General features: G+C 45.1%; 2 protein-coding genes across 2 annotated transcripts in view; both read right to left on the bottom strand.

Moving 5' to 3' along the window:
- The window catches only part of LOC131877972 (cubilin-like), a 28,394-nt gene that overhangs the window by 8,190 nt on the left and 4,644 nt on the right, over positions 1–15,560 (bottom strand). The window contains exons 15-35 of the mRNA XM_059224190.1: positions 15,477–15,555; positions 15,245–15,405; positions 14,939–15,104; positions 14,701–14,867; positions 14,416–14,624; positions 13,817–14,327; positions 13,394–13,737; positions 13,200–13,314; positions 12,533–12,696; positions 12,127–12,217; positions 10,549–10,881; positions 10,273–10,478; positions 10,071–10,196; positions 9,756–9,988; positions 9,256–9,467; positions 8,687–8,874; positions 7,865–8,238; positions 7,620–7,795; positions 7,309–7,530; positions 6,563–6,709; positions 6,012–6,199 (exon numbers count right to left, since the gene is read on the bottom strand). Of these exons, the coding sequence (XP_059080173.1) occupies positions 6,012–6,199; positions 6,563–6,709; positions 7,309–7,530; positions 7,620–7,795; positions 7,865–8,238; positions 8,687–8,874; positions 9,256–9,467; positions 9,756–9,988; positions 10,071–10,196; positions 10,273–10,478; positions 10,549–10,881; positions 12,127–12,217; positions 12,533–12,696; positions 13,200–13,314; positions 13,394–13,737; positions 13,817–14,327; positions 14,416–14,624; positions 14,701–14,867; positions 14,939–15,104; positions 15,245–15,405; positions 15,477–15,555 (4,412 nt within the window). The remainder of the gene's footprint in view (positions 1–6,011; positions 6,200–6,562; positions 6,710–7,308; positions 7,531–7,619; positions 7,796–7,864; positions 8,239–8,686; positions 8,875–9,255; positions 9,468–9,755; positions 9,989–10,070; positions 10,197–10,272; positions 10,479–10,548; positions 10,882–12,126; positions 12,218–12,532; positions 12,697–13,199; positions 13,315–13,393; positions 13,738–13,816; positions 14,328–14,415; positions 14,625–14,700; positions 14,868–14,938; positions 15,105–15,244; positions 15,406–15,476; positions 15,556–15,560) is intronic.
- LOC131885627 (thioester-containing protein 1 allele R1-like) lies at positions 77–5,221 on the bottom strand. Its single transcript, XM_059237562.1, has one exon. The coding sequence runs from the start codon at positions 4,949–4,951 to the stop codon at positions 419–421; it is 4,533 nt and encodes a 1,510-aa protein (XP_059093545.1). The 5' UTR covers positions 4,952–5,221; the 3' UTR covers positions 77–418.

Here is a 15,560-nt window from a genome sequence, read left to right on the forward strand (position 1 = left end):
ACACATGGCGAAGGCAGGCAGCTTGTAGACATATTTGAACCCTTTCTAAGTAAGCAAAAGAAAAGAAACCACGAGATTTAATTGGCAACACAAGCGAATTCAGTAATTCATTTGCGATGTTTGTGGTTGTATTTTTTTTCGTTTGATCTTAGAAGACAGGATTATTGGAATGGTGCGGTGATTATTCGTTGACCTACAATATTTATGTTAACACAGCCTAAGTAGGAGAGTAGCATGGTGAGTCATTTTCAATGTCAATGGTGGAGGGTATCACTTCTCCCCAACAGTTTCGTTCATCCACAAGGAGCATGCACCAATTCCCCCGCCCCACCCCACGAAGTTCTCCTCCTTGATCGTGGATCCTGAAAGTGGCGGCGCTGAAGAATCGGAACAAAAGATGGTGGTGCCAACACACCGACTAGGGATGGACCAAATGGAGAGCGATGACCCAAGCGAGAACATTCATCATGACAAAAGAGTGCAAGGTAAGTGACAAAGAGGACAGGGCACACACACCCGAGTATGTGTCCACATTGTCAATAGCGTTATGGAAATAATTGTTGTAAGTAGGGAATGAAGGACGAGTGGGACAACCATCATCAGGACAATCTTCGCCTTGGCAAATGTCGCAAAGGGTAGCTGGAACACTGTCGTAAAACGATCTGGCAACTCGAGATTGGTCATAGTAATCATACACAAGGACAGAGGAAGGCTTCTGGTTGGCAACCCGATGAGTGCGATAGGCTGAGATGGTCGGACATACCTCGGACCGGGTCAGTTGCTCAAAGTAAAGCACAACTTTGGTCTCTGAACGCTCGGTGTCCACTCGTTTGACTCCCTTAAATCGCCTCAAGGCCGGTAAGGCATCCATATTTGCTGTGAACCCACTGGGTAGGGACACCTCCATAACGGCCATATTCGAAGAACGGCTATCACCCCCCTCGATGTAGTTGGCACACACGGTTAACTGCATATGATTGGCGGTTGAGGGCTTAAACACTTGGGGATTGACCACGAAGCTGGGCCAGGCCGCGGTTACATTCAGATTGTATTGAAAGCCAACTTGCACAACGGCCATGCCAATACCCGTGATTCTGAGTTGAATCTCACGGGTGGTTTGCGGGAGGATTCGCTTTTGCATCACGGTCGAGGTTTCCGTGTCTAGCTCGATTCGACGGACCGTATTTAAATACGAGTATTGCACGTCCACTTTGGTGGTGGTGAGCACGGAGTTCATTTTCTTGTTGAACTCTAGCAGAGCATGAATGGCCACGAACGAATCCGTGGTGGAAGCAAACCCTCCATTTTCATTCTGCTGTGACAGAAGCCAATTGGCCACGGGGATGCTTTCATCGAATTGGTCCTTATGCAGCAAAGTGAGTAACCCATAAGAGGTCATCTCGATGTTAGCCGAATTCGGATTCAGAGTCCATGGGTTGGCTTTTTCAAATCCTTCTAAGTCGATCTCCCACCATTTCTTGTTGTCTTTTACCTTGGACTTGGATTCGAGCTTGACGAAAATGTTGTCTTTTTGAGGGTGATTTCCACGTTCCAAAACATACGCCACAATCGACAAGATGTAAGGGTCCTCAAGGTCGGACCAAGTCTCGGCTAAGAAGCTGATGGCTCTATTCATGCTGTTTTGCAAAGAGGCATCCAGGTTAAAAGCATTGTCCATAAAGGCAAGCGACACAAAGGCAGTTAAGGCCTTGTCATCTTCTTGTAGGCGATGATTGTAATTTTCACCCGTCTCGGCGAAGGCTCCCGTGGGTTGCTGTTGTTCGGTTAGCCATTCCAAAGTTCTTGTAACCACTTCACTGTCAATGTCCACGTATGGGGAGGCCTGTTCAAAGTATCTGGCCACGAGCGACGTTACCCAAATGGATCCCCGACGATCGGTACTGCCGAAGGACGAGAATGAGCCATCCTCTAATTTGAACACAAGCTGACGTTGATAACCATCCTCGAGGAGATAATTGGCCGTTTGTTGCAAGCTGCTGGTTCCAGCCTTCCCAATCGATTGCAAGTATTGCATGGCGATGAGGGCCGGGATCATTTTCAGCATATTTTGTTCGCCACAACCCAATGGATAGTACAAAAGGTCTTTCAGGTTATTGATGGTGGGTCCAATGGGATCATTTACAGCCGAGATGTAAACTCGCTCCGATCCCGGGACTGCAAATTCAGGGACATCGAGCGTGACATTAAATTCCATGGCCCTGGTTTTTCTCAAATCCAGAAGAAAAGCCGTGTTATTATGAACGGGCACACCTTCTGCTTCCACTAAGAGCTTCTTTACCTGAACATCATTCCCAGCAGCGCTTTTAGCCGTAATCTTCATCTCCGTGATGCCCACCTCGATGGGCGTAATGATGAATGTCAAGAGGGTTCCTCGTCCAGGATTCACCGGCACTCGCTTCGTTCTGAAAAGTTCCACGTCTGGTTCTTTGTCGTCAACGCTATTGGGATTCTTCGAACCAAACAGGAAGCTCTTCCCCCCGGGATTCTCTAACGTGACTTCCGCGGTGATTTCCCGCTTCAAGTAATTGTAAACAATCATTTGGACGGCCACAGTCTCTCCCCGTTTGACGGAATGGGGCAGATCAACTTTGACAATAAAGGGTTGCAACACCTCCAGGGCGTGGGGTGTCTCCGATATCCCCATGCCGTAGAGGGAATCCAAGGAAAAGGCTGAGATCACCCATGAGGTGTTGGCAATATCTGGTGTTTGTACAGATAAGGATGCTTGTCCATCTAAATCGGTAGTGGCGTTAGCAAACAACCACGTCGTGGGGAGGTCGTTTCTCAGGTACACCTTTGGAAGATTGTCAACGGGTCGGGGTAGTCTGGAGAAGGCATATGGCCCAGCCAATGGTGGCCGAGTGACCGTTTCGTATTCCAGGGCTGGGCCTTGATCGGCTTGAAGTGTATCCACATCTGGCGGAGGCAGAGGCCGTCCAGATTGACGATTTTCACTACGTCGGTCATCAAAACCGCCAACGTTTGGTTTTGAACCCCTTTGAAGGACACCGTTGGTTAAAATCACGGTGCCTGATTGCTTGAACACATTTTGACTTCCTCGGCTTCCTGTGTACCAATACAGCGAACCCTCTTTCGGGGAAATCACTTGAAACCAGGGGAAAAATGCCGGAACCTTACCCGAGTCGTAACTGCGGAGTTCACTAATGACGTCCGAGTGAATGATATCGTGTCCGGCTTTCAGAGCTCGAACACTTTTGTCAACGGCCATGATACCAACGAACGAGTTCGGCTTTGATTTAACGTTAACGGTCACGTCACTATTGGGCAAAGCACTCTTTCTACTGGCCCAAACCTCGACCTCATTGGCTAAGGCTCCTGTGATTTCGAATTCTAAAGAGTCGGCCACAATTTCTTTATCAGGGCGCATATAATAGACCACAACGCGACATCGTGGTGACATATCACTGTTGGCCACGATGTTGATTTCGTTGTAGTCTTGATTGTTGGCCCGACTGGTCTCGGCAAAGACCAGTTTTCCCCGACTGAATATGTGGTACGTGAAGGACTGCAGGCCCTCGGTGGAGGATATACCAATACGGACATTCTCTCCAACTGTCGGGTTAAGAGTTCTCAATCGGGCTTGAATATAATTATCGGAAGAGGATGTTGCTCTCGGCACAGTGGAAAACCATTGAACCAACTCCTTGTAAGTGGCCTCGATTCCAAGAGCTTGAGCACGAGTGTTCTTTGGGGCATCAAATTGCAACTCGACAATGCCATCTTCTGGAATAGTGATCTCAGTGGAATTGTACTTTTCTACATCGGTTCCATAGCCCCATTTGATTGCAATCTGGTTGAGGTCGTCAGCCACTGGCGTGTTGTCCTGGTAGGCTACTTTCAGGAAAGCGGAGTAAAGCATTCCGGGTTTGAAGGCATCTGCGGTGCGAATAAGCTCCATTTTGTAAGCGTGTTTGTATAAGAACATGGACGCCGTATTATTTTGCACGCGCTCAGTCAAATCTTCTTTCACTTGAACGCTAAAGACAATCTCGCGGGCAAAATCGTCTTTCAACTTGAGCTCTTTGGCCAGATCTAAGGTCAGGTCCACCTGTCCATTGATGTCAATGATTCTGCGAATGGGTTCCGAGAAGACAGGTTGGAGGTAGGAAGACTTGTATTTGGGAAAGATGGCAATGGTGGCTTCGCCTTTGACAGCTCCACCGTGGTGATAGTTTGCTTTGATAGTAGCAGTCGTCTCTCCTCCGGAAAAGGTTCCAAAATCAGGTAACTCGATGTCTACCCCAAATTTTGGAAGAACATATTCGGCCACCAAGAAGTTCTTCGAGAACATCTGACCGTTCACGTCCACCGTGATATTCCAGTCGCCCATGACCACTGAATCCGCGAGTTGAATTTCGCCGGCAAACACGCCTTTCGTGGTAAAAACGCGGTTCCAATTTTTGATCAAATTCCCACTACCGTCTTGCATCTTGACATCAATTGATCCTACAACGCTGGGTTTTAATTCAGGAGTGACGACGATGGCCCGGAATTTGACCACATTTCCAGGTCGATAGATTGCCTTATCTGTTTGAATAAAAACAGAGTAGCCTTTGTGCACGTAAGTCAAATCTTGGGTCTGATCAAACACAATTGGATTGTTGCCTTTGGCTGACAGAGTGTAGGTTCCACTTCCCAAATCACCAATGCGGAGTCTCACAATTTGGGTTTGGTCGGGCTGAACGCGAGCCTCTTGCCGAATCTCGATGGTTTGGCCCGTATCAGAAGTGCCTCGGATCCGGAGCTCAACATCTTGATCGGTGGTGGTGTCGTGAACCGACACAGCCACGAAAAAGTCCGAATTGGGCCGGACCACATTAGGTGCCACCACCGAGTACGTCTGAGCATGGCTTTGTGCGATTAAAAACACAAGAATGAATAGGCCATGGAAAGGTCCTCTCGTTTCCATATTTAGGTGACCTTGAATCCACTCTGACTAGATGTTATCTTCTATTCTTGTTGTATGTAAAGGGCTGACAATTCAATGGCACAAGCTAGTTGAACATAATCCCTTTTTGTGTTAGACTATAATGATGAGAGTGTTGAGGATGAGGATGGATGATTCACAGGTTAAAAATAGCCTCCTAACTCACAAGGACTCTTCACCAACCAGTGTGTGAGTGTTCTGGTGCTCTCAAACCCTCAACTCTGAGGAAGACCACTGGCCCCAACCTGTCAGTCAGGGGTGCTCGAGCGCCCACTTTGGCCCACGGTAAGTCAGGTCCGCCTACCACTACCACAACCATTTGGTGCTTGCCATTCAAGCACCACCTGTACTGTAGGGGCAGTAGAATGTCGCAACAATGGTCTGGCGAATGCGCATACCCTGCCTTATTTCCTCCTTCAAATCCTAAGTGAGTTCGTCTCTGGATATGGCCCTCAAATATCCCTCCAAACCGACTTCAGTGTGTGTTAGTCTCCAACTGTCCGTATGTACTAGGTTTGCCTTTGATTCCCTGCTTCAGACCCGTGCGTAACTTGGTTGAGACGGGCCATTCAACGTGCAGAAGGAAGCAAGAGAAAAAGATCCCGGGGATTGCTGGAGAAGATGAGAAGGCAAATGGCAGAGCAAATTGCCGTTGACAGACACGGCAAAAGCCGTCCCTTCCTGGAGGGAACACGTCGCACACATCAACTAGAATGTACTTGTACGGTGTACTAGGGCCCTAGTAATGCCTTATCTGGACGAAGTAGGAAGGAGAGGAGGGGCTGGAGGAGGAGGTGGTGGTGGTTGTTATGGTGGAAACGGCGACATCGATGGGCAAGCAGAGAACCGAGCGCAAAAATGTCGTGGGCATCAACCACCCACGAGAAATAAAAGTCAATGCCAATCTCAACACTACTAACGCTCAAATAATCTAGTTGGTTTGAACTTGTACTTCTAAAGATATGTATCATTAATCTAATTATCCTATTATCCTATTTCTTATAGGTAAATGGGAAATGGAGTGAGGTATGTTTGAGCTTACCAGTAATTTATCGAATGGACACTCGTCACCTCTTGGTCGTTCCAAATCCAGATCTTCAAATTGGAGAGAAACACTTCGTCCTAGAGGGGCCTTGATGGTCCACGAGCAATACAAATGATGTGCGTAGCCATTGGGATAGCCTGGGCTCTCAATCACGCCTGAATCTCCTTGCAACACGCCTCCACATTCTATTGATGAGTTCAGCCAAAGCAACGGAGAGAAAGAGATAACAAAATGCATATCATGAGACCAGTGAAGGAAACAAATGTTACTTGGCTACACGGTTTTTCTTCACATCTGAAGCGAGTCGGGAAAAGATTACTTCCTCTCCCAGACTATCCTGGCATTCATGCCTAAGCTACTATAAAGAGTAGGGTTTTTGAGTGAGGAATAAGGATGCAGTCAGATCTACTCGCTTCCTCTTCGGCATCCTCATTATATCTCTAACAACTCAAGTCCTTTGGGCAGACCCCGACTCCATTTGTACTGTCAATAACCAGGCAGGGTGGTTTTCAAAATTCACTCCACTTGTCTAAGATGTCGAGAGTTACCTTCAGTGCTGGCATTGACGCGCACAATGAAGCCCGTCTTGTCTCGATTGTTATTGTTGCCGTTGGAATGAAAAATGAGATTGGCCACGGATCCATAGGTTTCCACCATAGACGGCCTTGATCCACAAAGTGTCGCCAGATTTGTGTCTGAAACGAAATCAAGATCGACAACTAAGCAGGTAGTGTTCAAGGTCAAAATATTTCAGCTTTTGTTACAGCAGATTTGGCAAATGCTGTCCTCAATTGGCATTGATCTATTAAACACATAATATGCTCTCCTATGGCGATTAAACAAAGTAACACCAAAGTTGTTGGGCATTTAAACGTTGCAATCAAAGCTACTCCAGAATATCCCATCTCCGACCAACCCTCCAAACTAACCATCTAATCAACACACCTAGACACCCACCAGCTCATGGATGAAGTCAGAATGTTCATTTTGAACATCAACGAGTACGTAAGGTAGTAGTTATGAACTAAAAGGCAGGCCACAATGAGTCAGTCAATGAGCTAATCGGATCGAACGAGTCAAATAGTCCCCGTTGTTCATTGATCATTTTTTCGTTCCTTCTTCAATGAAAACAGGTGTTTGAAAGATACCGAAGCATTGGGGAAAATAAAGAAACACACCACAAAATGGAAGAATGCCAAACAATATCCTAATCAATAACAGCTATCTTAATCACTCGGGAGAAATAAGATGATTGGCAAGTAATGGCATGCTATTAGATGAATCATCAACTCACGAGTGGAATTGTTTTCTTCATGAACCCGAACATAGTCAAAATTGGAGCAATTCGAGGCCACGGGCAAATCCAATGTGACAAATGAGAAAATCAGGTAATGGCCCTCAGGTCCAACCACCTTCCATTCGCAATCCAGATTTGGAGCATACGGTTGTGGATATTCAGGAGATTCGATCTGAACTTCGTCGCTTCGACGAGTGTAAATGGTCCCTCCACAAGCGCCTAAATACACACATGTTATGATGTTCAGGTGATATTACGTAAAACTTCTGAGAAGAACCAAAAGGTTCAGACGGAACAGGTCTCCTCACCTATTTTGGCGTGGGCTTTAAATCCGAGATTGGGACTCTCTGAGCTGGTAAAATACTTGAACCAGACAATGTTGTCTGAGCTTTTAATGGGATTCGGTCTCTCATTGCAAAACCGGCCTAAGCTGGTCGACTGAGGCGTACCTCCATCTCGGAGTTCCACACCTTCGATAGAGCATCTGAAATGTTCACACATGTGTAGGGAGCGTTGTCGAAGAACAGCGTTGGCTTCGAAGTCTACTACTCACCCCAGAGAGGGGGTAAAATAAAAATTGTCTCGAAATTCGACTTGGATCTTTTGACCCGGAGGTGACATGATGGTCCAGATACACTCAGTATGAAAGGGTGGCATGTGAGGATAGTTGGGAGATGTGAAGGTCATTTCTGGCCTATCAGAGCTCAGATGAACTCGACCACCGCAATTGAAACCCAATTCGCGATACGTCAACTTGAAACCCGCTCCAGAACCTGTAGCGTCGGAGTGGAATTTAACGTACAGGAAGTTGGAACTCGAATTCCTCTGACTGGGAAGGCTGGAACCACACACGCGGCCATTTTGATCGGAACCTTGAGCCGAATTCAACAAGATCAAGGGCGAATCCTCCCACTGACCGTTACGAATCTGTAATCCAAATGGCCGAGAATGAACCCTACGACTTGTTAGAACCACCTGGCTGCATGGCAAGACCCCCAAGTACCTAATGGAAAAACAACATTTACGTTCAGTGTAGATGGCTAGATGGTGCCATGTCAAGACTAAGAACCTCGCATTACTGCGCTTTTGAAACTAATGGATCGACTGATTGTTTGCTGTAGCACATTGCATGTAAGCAGGTGATCCATAAAACCAACTTGCACAGTTTCAAAGTGGAGAAATCAGTTTAAAGAGAGTGGAAAAGTTGATCAGTTCGTTTTTCGTCGAGGGGAAGGTGAGTGGTGTTATTCAGGTCCTCACAACTCAATCATACCAAGGAAATTGGTATACTCACCTGCAGCAGGGAATGAACGGTCTCAAACTTCAAGTAATGGACAAATCTTGTGCTACTTTCCTTAGAGGAACGAGTACTTACCGTTAGGTAATCTTCGGAACACTGATTATCATTGGATAGAATATCCATGTTATTCAGTTGAAATTCAATTTTCCGTCCGGGTCGAACTCGAATCACCCACTCACAATCCAAATTGGGTGAATAGTTTCCCTCCTCATAATTGGGCGAGGTGACAAAACCATAGTCACCTTGCAAATATCCACCACATACTGAAAAATAGGCAATCCCCTATCATGAGGCATTTGGTGTACTTAGTCATTTTTTACGTTCCATTTGGTTGTTTAAGGTATCATTTCTTCCTTGAAGTTGTGACAAGAAGAAAAAGAGAAGAAAACATGTTGGAGATTTTAATTAACATTGGGATTGTTCACAAACTGATCAGAGAATGGGCTAAAACTCCTTCATTTAAAACCTAGTCTCTAAAACAACTTTTCCCTCAACAAAACAAATCATCACAGTTTTCTGCTTCAATTTTTTGGGTGGACAAAATGTTTTCCAGAGTGAAATTCCACTTAAAGTGGATCCGAAGATGTCAATTATCTTCACTAATCTTCTAAGAGTCTATAAGAAATACAAGGAGGAATGCATACCTGTTTTGACGAGGACTCGAAAGCCCCGACGTGATCCGTTCGAATCAGTGACAAATCGAAGCTTGAGAACGTTTCCCGAAGAAAAATAGACTTTTCTTTGATCGTAGCGACGACAGATCTTCCCGGTTCGATTCCACTCCCGGGAGCCAAACGATCCGTCGTAAATCTCCAAAAAGTCATTCCTGCATAACCACGACGACTCTAGGGCCATTCTGATGACGAAAATACATTATCAAGAGCTCATTCATTGTACATTTAACCATCATTTTTTACGGCCACTTTTATTGTGTCCAAGTGAAGTCGTATACCCACTACGAAGTGGGAACACATACACTACATACATGGATAGTCAGGCCAGAAGGGTCGTCGCAGAGAAAAAGGATGATTAGGGAAAGGCTGTATAACTGTTTTGAGCGTGATGATGTCAAAGAATGGATGAAAGGCCTACGGAGGGCAATTCTGAATGCACGAGTGCGTGGAACACGAACAAAAGTACTTACAAAAGGACTTGAACTTTCATTTTCGTTCCAATGGGACTTTCCACGATCCACTCCTTGTGCAAGTTGTTCCCATATGAGGTTGGATAGCCGGGACTGGAGATCAGTGTGGTCGTCGAGTTGCGGGTCAGTCGAATGGTGCTGGTGTCGGGATTGCTTAATGAGGGCGACAATCTTCGAGAAGGAATGGCCCCACGAGACACTTCGCTCCACAGTAATCGAAATTTGGAACCACCCTAAGATAGGAGACCCAGGAATGAAGAAAATCTTCTTGAGACAAGTCCACTCAAATCACTCAAGCTTCAAGTCGTGACTCACCGAGCGTCGGACCGAGAACTTGAAGCGCACCACAACCACGTTGCCATTCGATTGAAACGGTCCCGGAGGATGAAATCCGCAACCACTGTACAAGCTGGGTGCATCTTGATCAGGACCATCAAAAATCTACGAAAAGACAAACTCGGTATGATCGATACAAATAGCTCGATCTTGAATCGCATTATTCGACTAATAGACTAACCGTCACTGTGGTGAGGCAACTACCCGATCGGTATCCGTTCGGGGTGATATCAAACGAGGTGAAAGAAATTTGCACGTCTTTTACTTGATCCACAGTAATGGTCCAGACAATCTCATTGGGATCATTCACGTCGGTCCAGGCCATCTTTCTCGGAAAAAGTGGTGACACGATTTCTCCCTCAGTGCCAGTCAGGTGGTTGCCATACTCTGGTTTGATGAATTTGGATGTTATGCTCGAAATTCAAAGTAATGATATGAATTACACAGTTATTCCTACCCAATGTGTAGAAAGCCACGAAGCCACTCCCAGTGTCCTGCTCGTTGGATCTGAACTTGACCCAAAGCTTTTCACCATGAGTGATATTGCTAGGTATGGTTGATCCACAATAATGACCAAGCAATGGTCCGTTCGGTCCCTCCTGATGGATCTCCACATAGTCGTTATTGCAATTGGGACTGGCTTCCAGATCAAACTGCGAGAAGCCCAAAGAGATCCGGTTCCCGGGGTATCCACCAATGATCCAAGTGCATTCAGCCCCGTTGATGTAGCTCCCAGGGAACATGGGCGATGTGAAACGCCCGCTGAGAGACTCAAGATCGCCACCGCAAGCTATAGAGACATAGAAAGGATCAATCAAGTACCATACTTTCTCCTTGTGTATAAAGGGTGCGAAATGAGTTCTGCAATCTAACTTTTAGGATAATTAGTATATCAAATTGCAGTACTTTAATTTTCAATCTTTAAGATGCGCCTGGCACCTTTCGATCAGCCTCAAACATTCGTGTATTCGGTTTTATGAAAACATGTCAGTGGGCATGAAAAACAATCAAACTGACTGACTGAAATGTTGGGGAGAAATGCAACAAGGAGATAAAAAGTCCTTGGAAATCCCAATGAACAAGATATTGAGGACAATGAATGTGTATGAACTAGTGGAGAGTGATACTGGTTAGCCAGAAATTGTCCAAGAACAATACATCCTTTCAATTTATCAAGAAAGTCCTTGAGACAATCAAGTGAATTCCCATGCATTACGTTGCATGCCGCAGTAAAGAGACATCCCTAGGCACTAGAAAGTTGCCATCAAAAACAAAGCAAGTCACAATCAAGAAGCTTTTTGTATTTCGTTTAAATGTTCTTGAGCCTCAATTTTTCATAAAGTAAACTATTGCATAATACTTTCACAACCATTTCTATTCTGTACTTTTCGGGTTGCAAAACTTATTACGCACCCTGTAGTATGTGGCATTTTAAAGCCAATGTGGATTACTGTTGAAGTCAAATTCAAACTGGGACTTCATTCCAGAGCAAGCAATTTCCTTAGCAAATAAATACTCGGATATAACCGTTAGCATAAAATGACCACTTAGAGATTAATAATATTTTGCGCTGGATGAGCGCTCTTTGAGCAATTTCTGAAACATGAGCATTCGAAATGAAAAGATTGATTGATTTGCCATTAGGTAAGTTTTAAGAGTTCATAACTTTTGACACGAACGTTCGCTTGACTTCGAAATTGACCAACGTTTTCTGCGTCAACCTAAATCCAATTCGGAAAAAGGAAATTGCATTTGATTAGTCAATGTATACGTTTTTTCCCTCCTGTCGTCTCTTTATAGAAATGTCGTCATCCTTGAATTTAGTTGACGCCATGTACCAGGGATGATTGATATGATTTAAACTGTTAAGAGGTTGCGAGGTTCTACTCATTGGATAGCTGCGTTATGAAAACAATAAAGGGGATGAAAGATGGTACTTAGCACTGTGGAAAATGCGTGTTCTGTATTCACCTTATTGTAAAGCTAAATTAGTACATGGTGTTGGTCATTTAGATAGATCTATGACAATGAATACCTGTATCCTCAGTAGTGTAAGTCCCACGAAAAACCACTGATCCAATGGGTGATCGGTGTCGGCTATATACTACAACATGTAGCGCATTTCCCTAAAACAGTAAAAGAAACACTTACTGATACCACTGACAAGTGAAGTGGTGCGAAGAGAGTAAATTGTGTGGTGTAAAAGCGGCTCATAATTCTTCAAAACTGTTCCAAACAATCTAAGGAAAAAACACGGCTACTAACAGCTCAATAGATCAAGAATAATATGATGAGGATTTGTTGATCTAAACCTTAGTTTTAACGCGTTTTAAGTCGTGTTATTGCTGAAAAGTTATCATTTGCTGGATAGCTATTAGTAGAAGTCCACCGATAAGTTGTCCAATAGAGGTATAGTTACGCTCAAAAGCGACCGAACTTACTGTGCTGGTGATGGGTGGGGGGCTGTGGGATGAACATGCCCTGGTTATCTCCGGTGCATCATTCGTCTTTCCGTCATAAACTGCCACGTATGTGTTGGTACAATTCCCGTCCGGATTTCTGCCGGTTATTTGAAGATACGACCAATGCAGTGTGACTCGATCACCTGCGCGGTTAACCACATAAGAAGAAATTTAGAATATATGAAAGGTAGTCCCTTTGTAGCGCCCCCTCACCTCTTCTCCAAAGAGCCATAATATCTCTTTTTTGAATTAAAAGACTAAAGGGGATGGTTCTTGGTGGAGCCAACCAAAAAGACAAGCTATTGTCAAAAAGTTCGTCTTAACAAATCATGATCCGCGCATGTGCGTAATCACATAAGAACAAATTTAGAGTACTGGAAGGGTGGTAGTCCCTAATTAGCGCCCCCTCATCTCTCTTTCAAAGAGCCTTTTTTTTAGAGTCTCTTTTAGAGTAAATACACCAAAGGAGATGGTTTTTGTTAGAACCACCCCGAAAAATAAGCTATTGCCAAAAACATGGTTTTAACGAGTCATGATATTTTATCAATGTAGGAACTTCAAACGGGCTCAAAGAAGGTTATCCCTGGTTGGTAAGTTACCTTGATTAAACGAGGGATTAGCTAACAACGACTAGTATCTTTCTTACTTTCATGAGTGCCTTGAATAATCCATGAGCACGACCCTGGACCTCCCCAGGCATGAGGGAAATCTGGGGAGGCAATGTCTCCGCGACCCGAGGTGAGGATGGTTGCTCCACAAGCCTGGTGGATAAAAGTCATTCATCACGTTTGGGGTTTTGAAATCGTTTAGAAAACGTGGCACCCTGTATTTGTATCTCACCCGTTTGAATTGCGCCTTGAACCCCTTGGCCGTACTTGAACCGTCAGCCTTCAATCGGATGAGCATTTGGTTGGCCGTGCTGAACACGGGGTTTGTGGGAGGCAAACTTCGGCCGCAATGGGTTAAAAGATTAGGGGCCGCTTCGGTATCCCCATTGTAGATAGCCACATAGTCGTAGCTACAATTGGAATGAGGCTCCACGTCGAAATCGGTGAATTCCAATTCCAATCGATGCAAGGGATCCACTTGGATCAGCCACAAACAATCGTCGTGGTTGTCGTACATGTCCGGATAATTCGGCGAGGTAATGACACCCTCATTAACCGTGATTAAACCCCCGCAACCTATTTCATGGCAATCGTTAAGTGATCAATTTCATGCCATCTCATTCCGAGCTTAAGTTGTGCTAGCTCGGACAATTACCATCGGCTTTGGATTTGAACCGGGCGCTGAATCCTCTGGCAGCGATGGAACTATCGCTTCGGAAATGTATCATCATATGGTTTCCCGAAGCGGTCACCGTGACATTTCGCACGGACGATTGACACAACTTGGTCAACTGAGGGGAGGTGTCATCAGGACCACCATATACGGCCAGGTAATCAAAGTTACACTGTGGATGGCTTTCCATGTCGAACTCGTCGACAGTGAGTTCAATGCTGGTCCCGGGGTCAGTGGTGATGTACCAAACGCACTCCACGCTGACTGGATAGGCTTCAGGATAGTGGGGCGATGTAAAGGACCCAAATGGGCGCCGAAAATGCTCTCCGCAACCATTGATCACGTACTCCAATCGAAACCCGTTCATTGACAAGGACACATCCGACTTGAACTTGACGAAGGCGTATCGTTTGGAGGTGGCCACCGGAGCCGGGACTCGACCTGGTTCAGATCCGCAAATCCGAATGACGCTGGTCTGCTCACCTTGGGCAACCTAACGCAACGTTCCCAAATAATGTTCTCCGGCTTCGTCGATATTTAAGTACAGAACTTGATAAGTGAAAAGTGATGCCTTTACTTACACTAGCTTCCATTATTTCAAGGAAATCGTAGACACAGAGATTATTCCCGGGATGGGAGTTTTCCAATTCAAAATGCGAAAATGTTATGTTGACGGTGTTACCCAAAGGAGCGGTGATTTGCCAGGTGCAATTCCTGTTATGAGGGTATGGATTGGGGAAATTTGGACTTTCGATCACTCCTTGATGACCAAACAGCTCATTGTTACAGACTAGACAACACAGAGATAGAGAATAATGCACTGAATAGTTAGATCAAGTTAGCTCAAGATCCCCAGTGTTTCCTACTTGTGAAATAGCGTAAATGGAACCCTCTTCCGGCAGTGTCGCGGTCAGCCCTAAATTTGATCTTCACGGCGTTGCCGGTTGAAACGACATTGATGTGATCTTCCATATCACAGAATTTGCCCAAATGATTTTGTGAGGCAATGTCCGTGACTTCAACGTAGTCATGACTATCAGGAACAAAAGCGGATATCTTTAAGGGTTCGAACACGCTCTTTTAATTTGATTTCCATCCTTTTACCGACAAGTCCGATGTCGCTCAAGATCCAGATCGACAAAAATGATTTGAATTTTTGACCCTTTGGACACCCGAATCTCCCAAAAGCATTCGGCATTATGATGATATGCCGTGGGATAACCCGGTGAGGTGATTGAGCCAGTTGGCGAGGTTAGAAGACCCCCGCAACCTTGAAAAAGCACGGATGAGATATACTCATTGATATAGTACAATGTAATTAAGACATATTTCTCCAAGAAGATTGTTTCATTCCCCCAAAAGAGCGCTTTTGTTTTAAACGTTTAAGTTTTGGGATGTTTTTGCTCTTACCTGAGCTTGTGCTGTCCCAGTACATTTGAAATCCTTCAGCTGATAGGGAATTATCCGTCCTCATTCGAAGGTAAATACTATTACTAAAGGATGGGATCCGACTGGGAATTTGGTTTCCGCAAAATCTGCCTATTAAAGGTGACGTAGAATGTCCTCCGTTTCTGAAGAGGAATTCCAGGGAGAGTTATCACAATAGCCCCCCGAAGGTGAAAAGGTTAACACGTCAACTTACCTGATCTCAAGGCTATCATAATTGCAATTTGTGTGATTTTCCAAATGGAAACGAGTGAAATTGAGCATGATCTGCTGAGCTGGT

Source organism: Tigriopus californicus, chromosome 1, assembly GCF_007210705.1.
Source record: "Tigriopus californicus strain San Diego chromosome 1, Tcal_SD_v2.1, whole genome shotgun sequence".
Classification (NCBI taxonomy): domain Eukaryota; kingdom Metazoa; phylum Arthropoda; class Copepoda; order Harpacticoida; family Harpacticidae; genus Tigriopus; species Tigriopus californicus.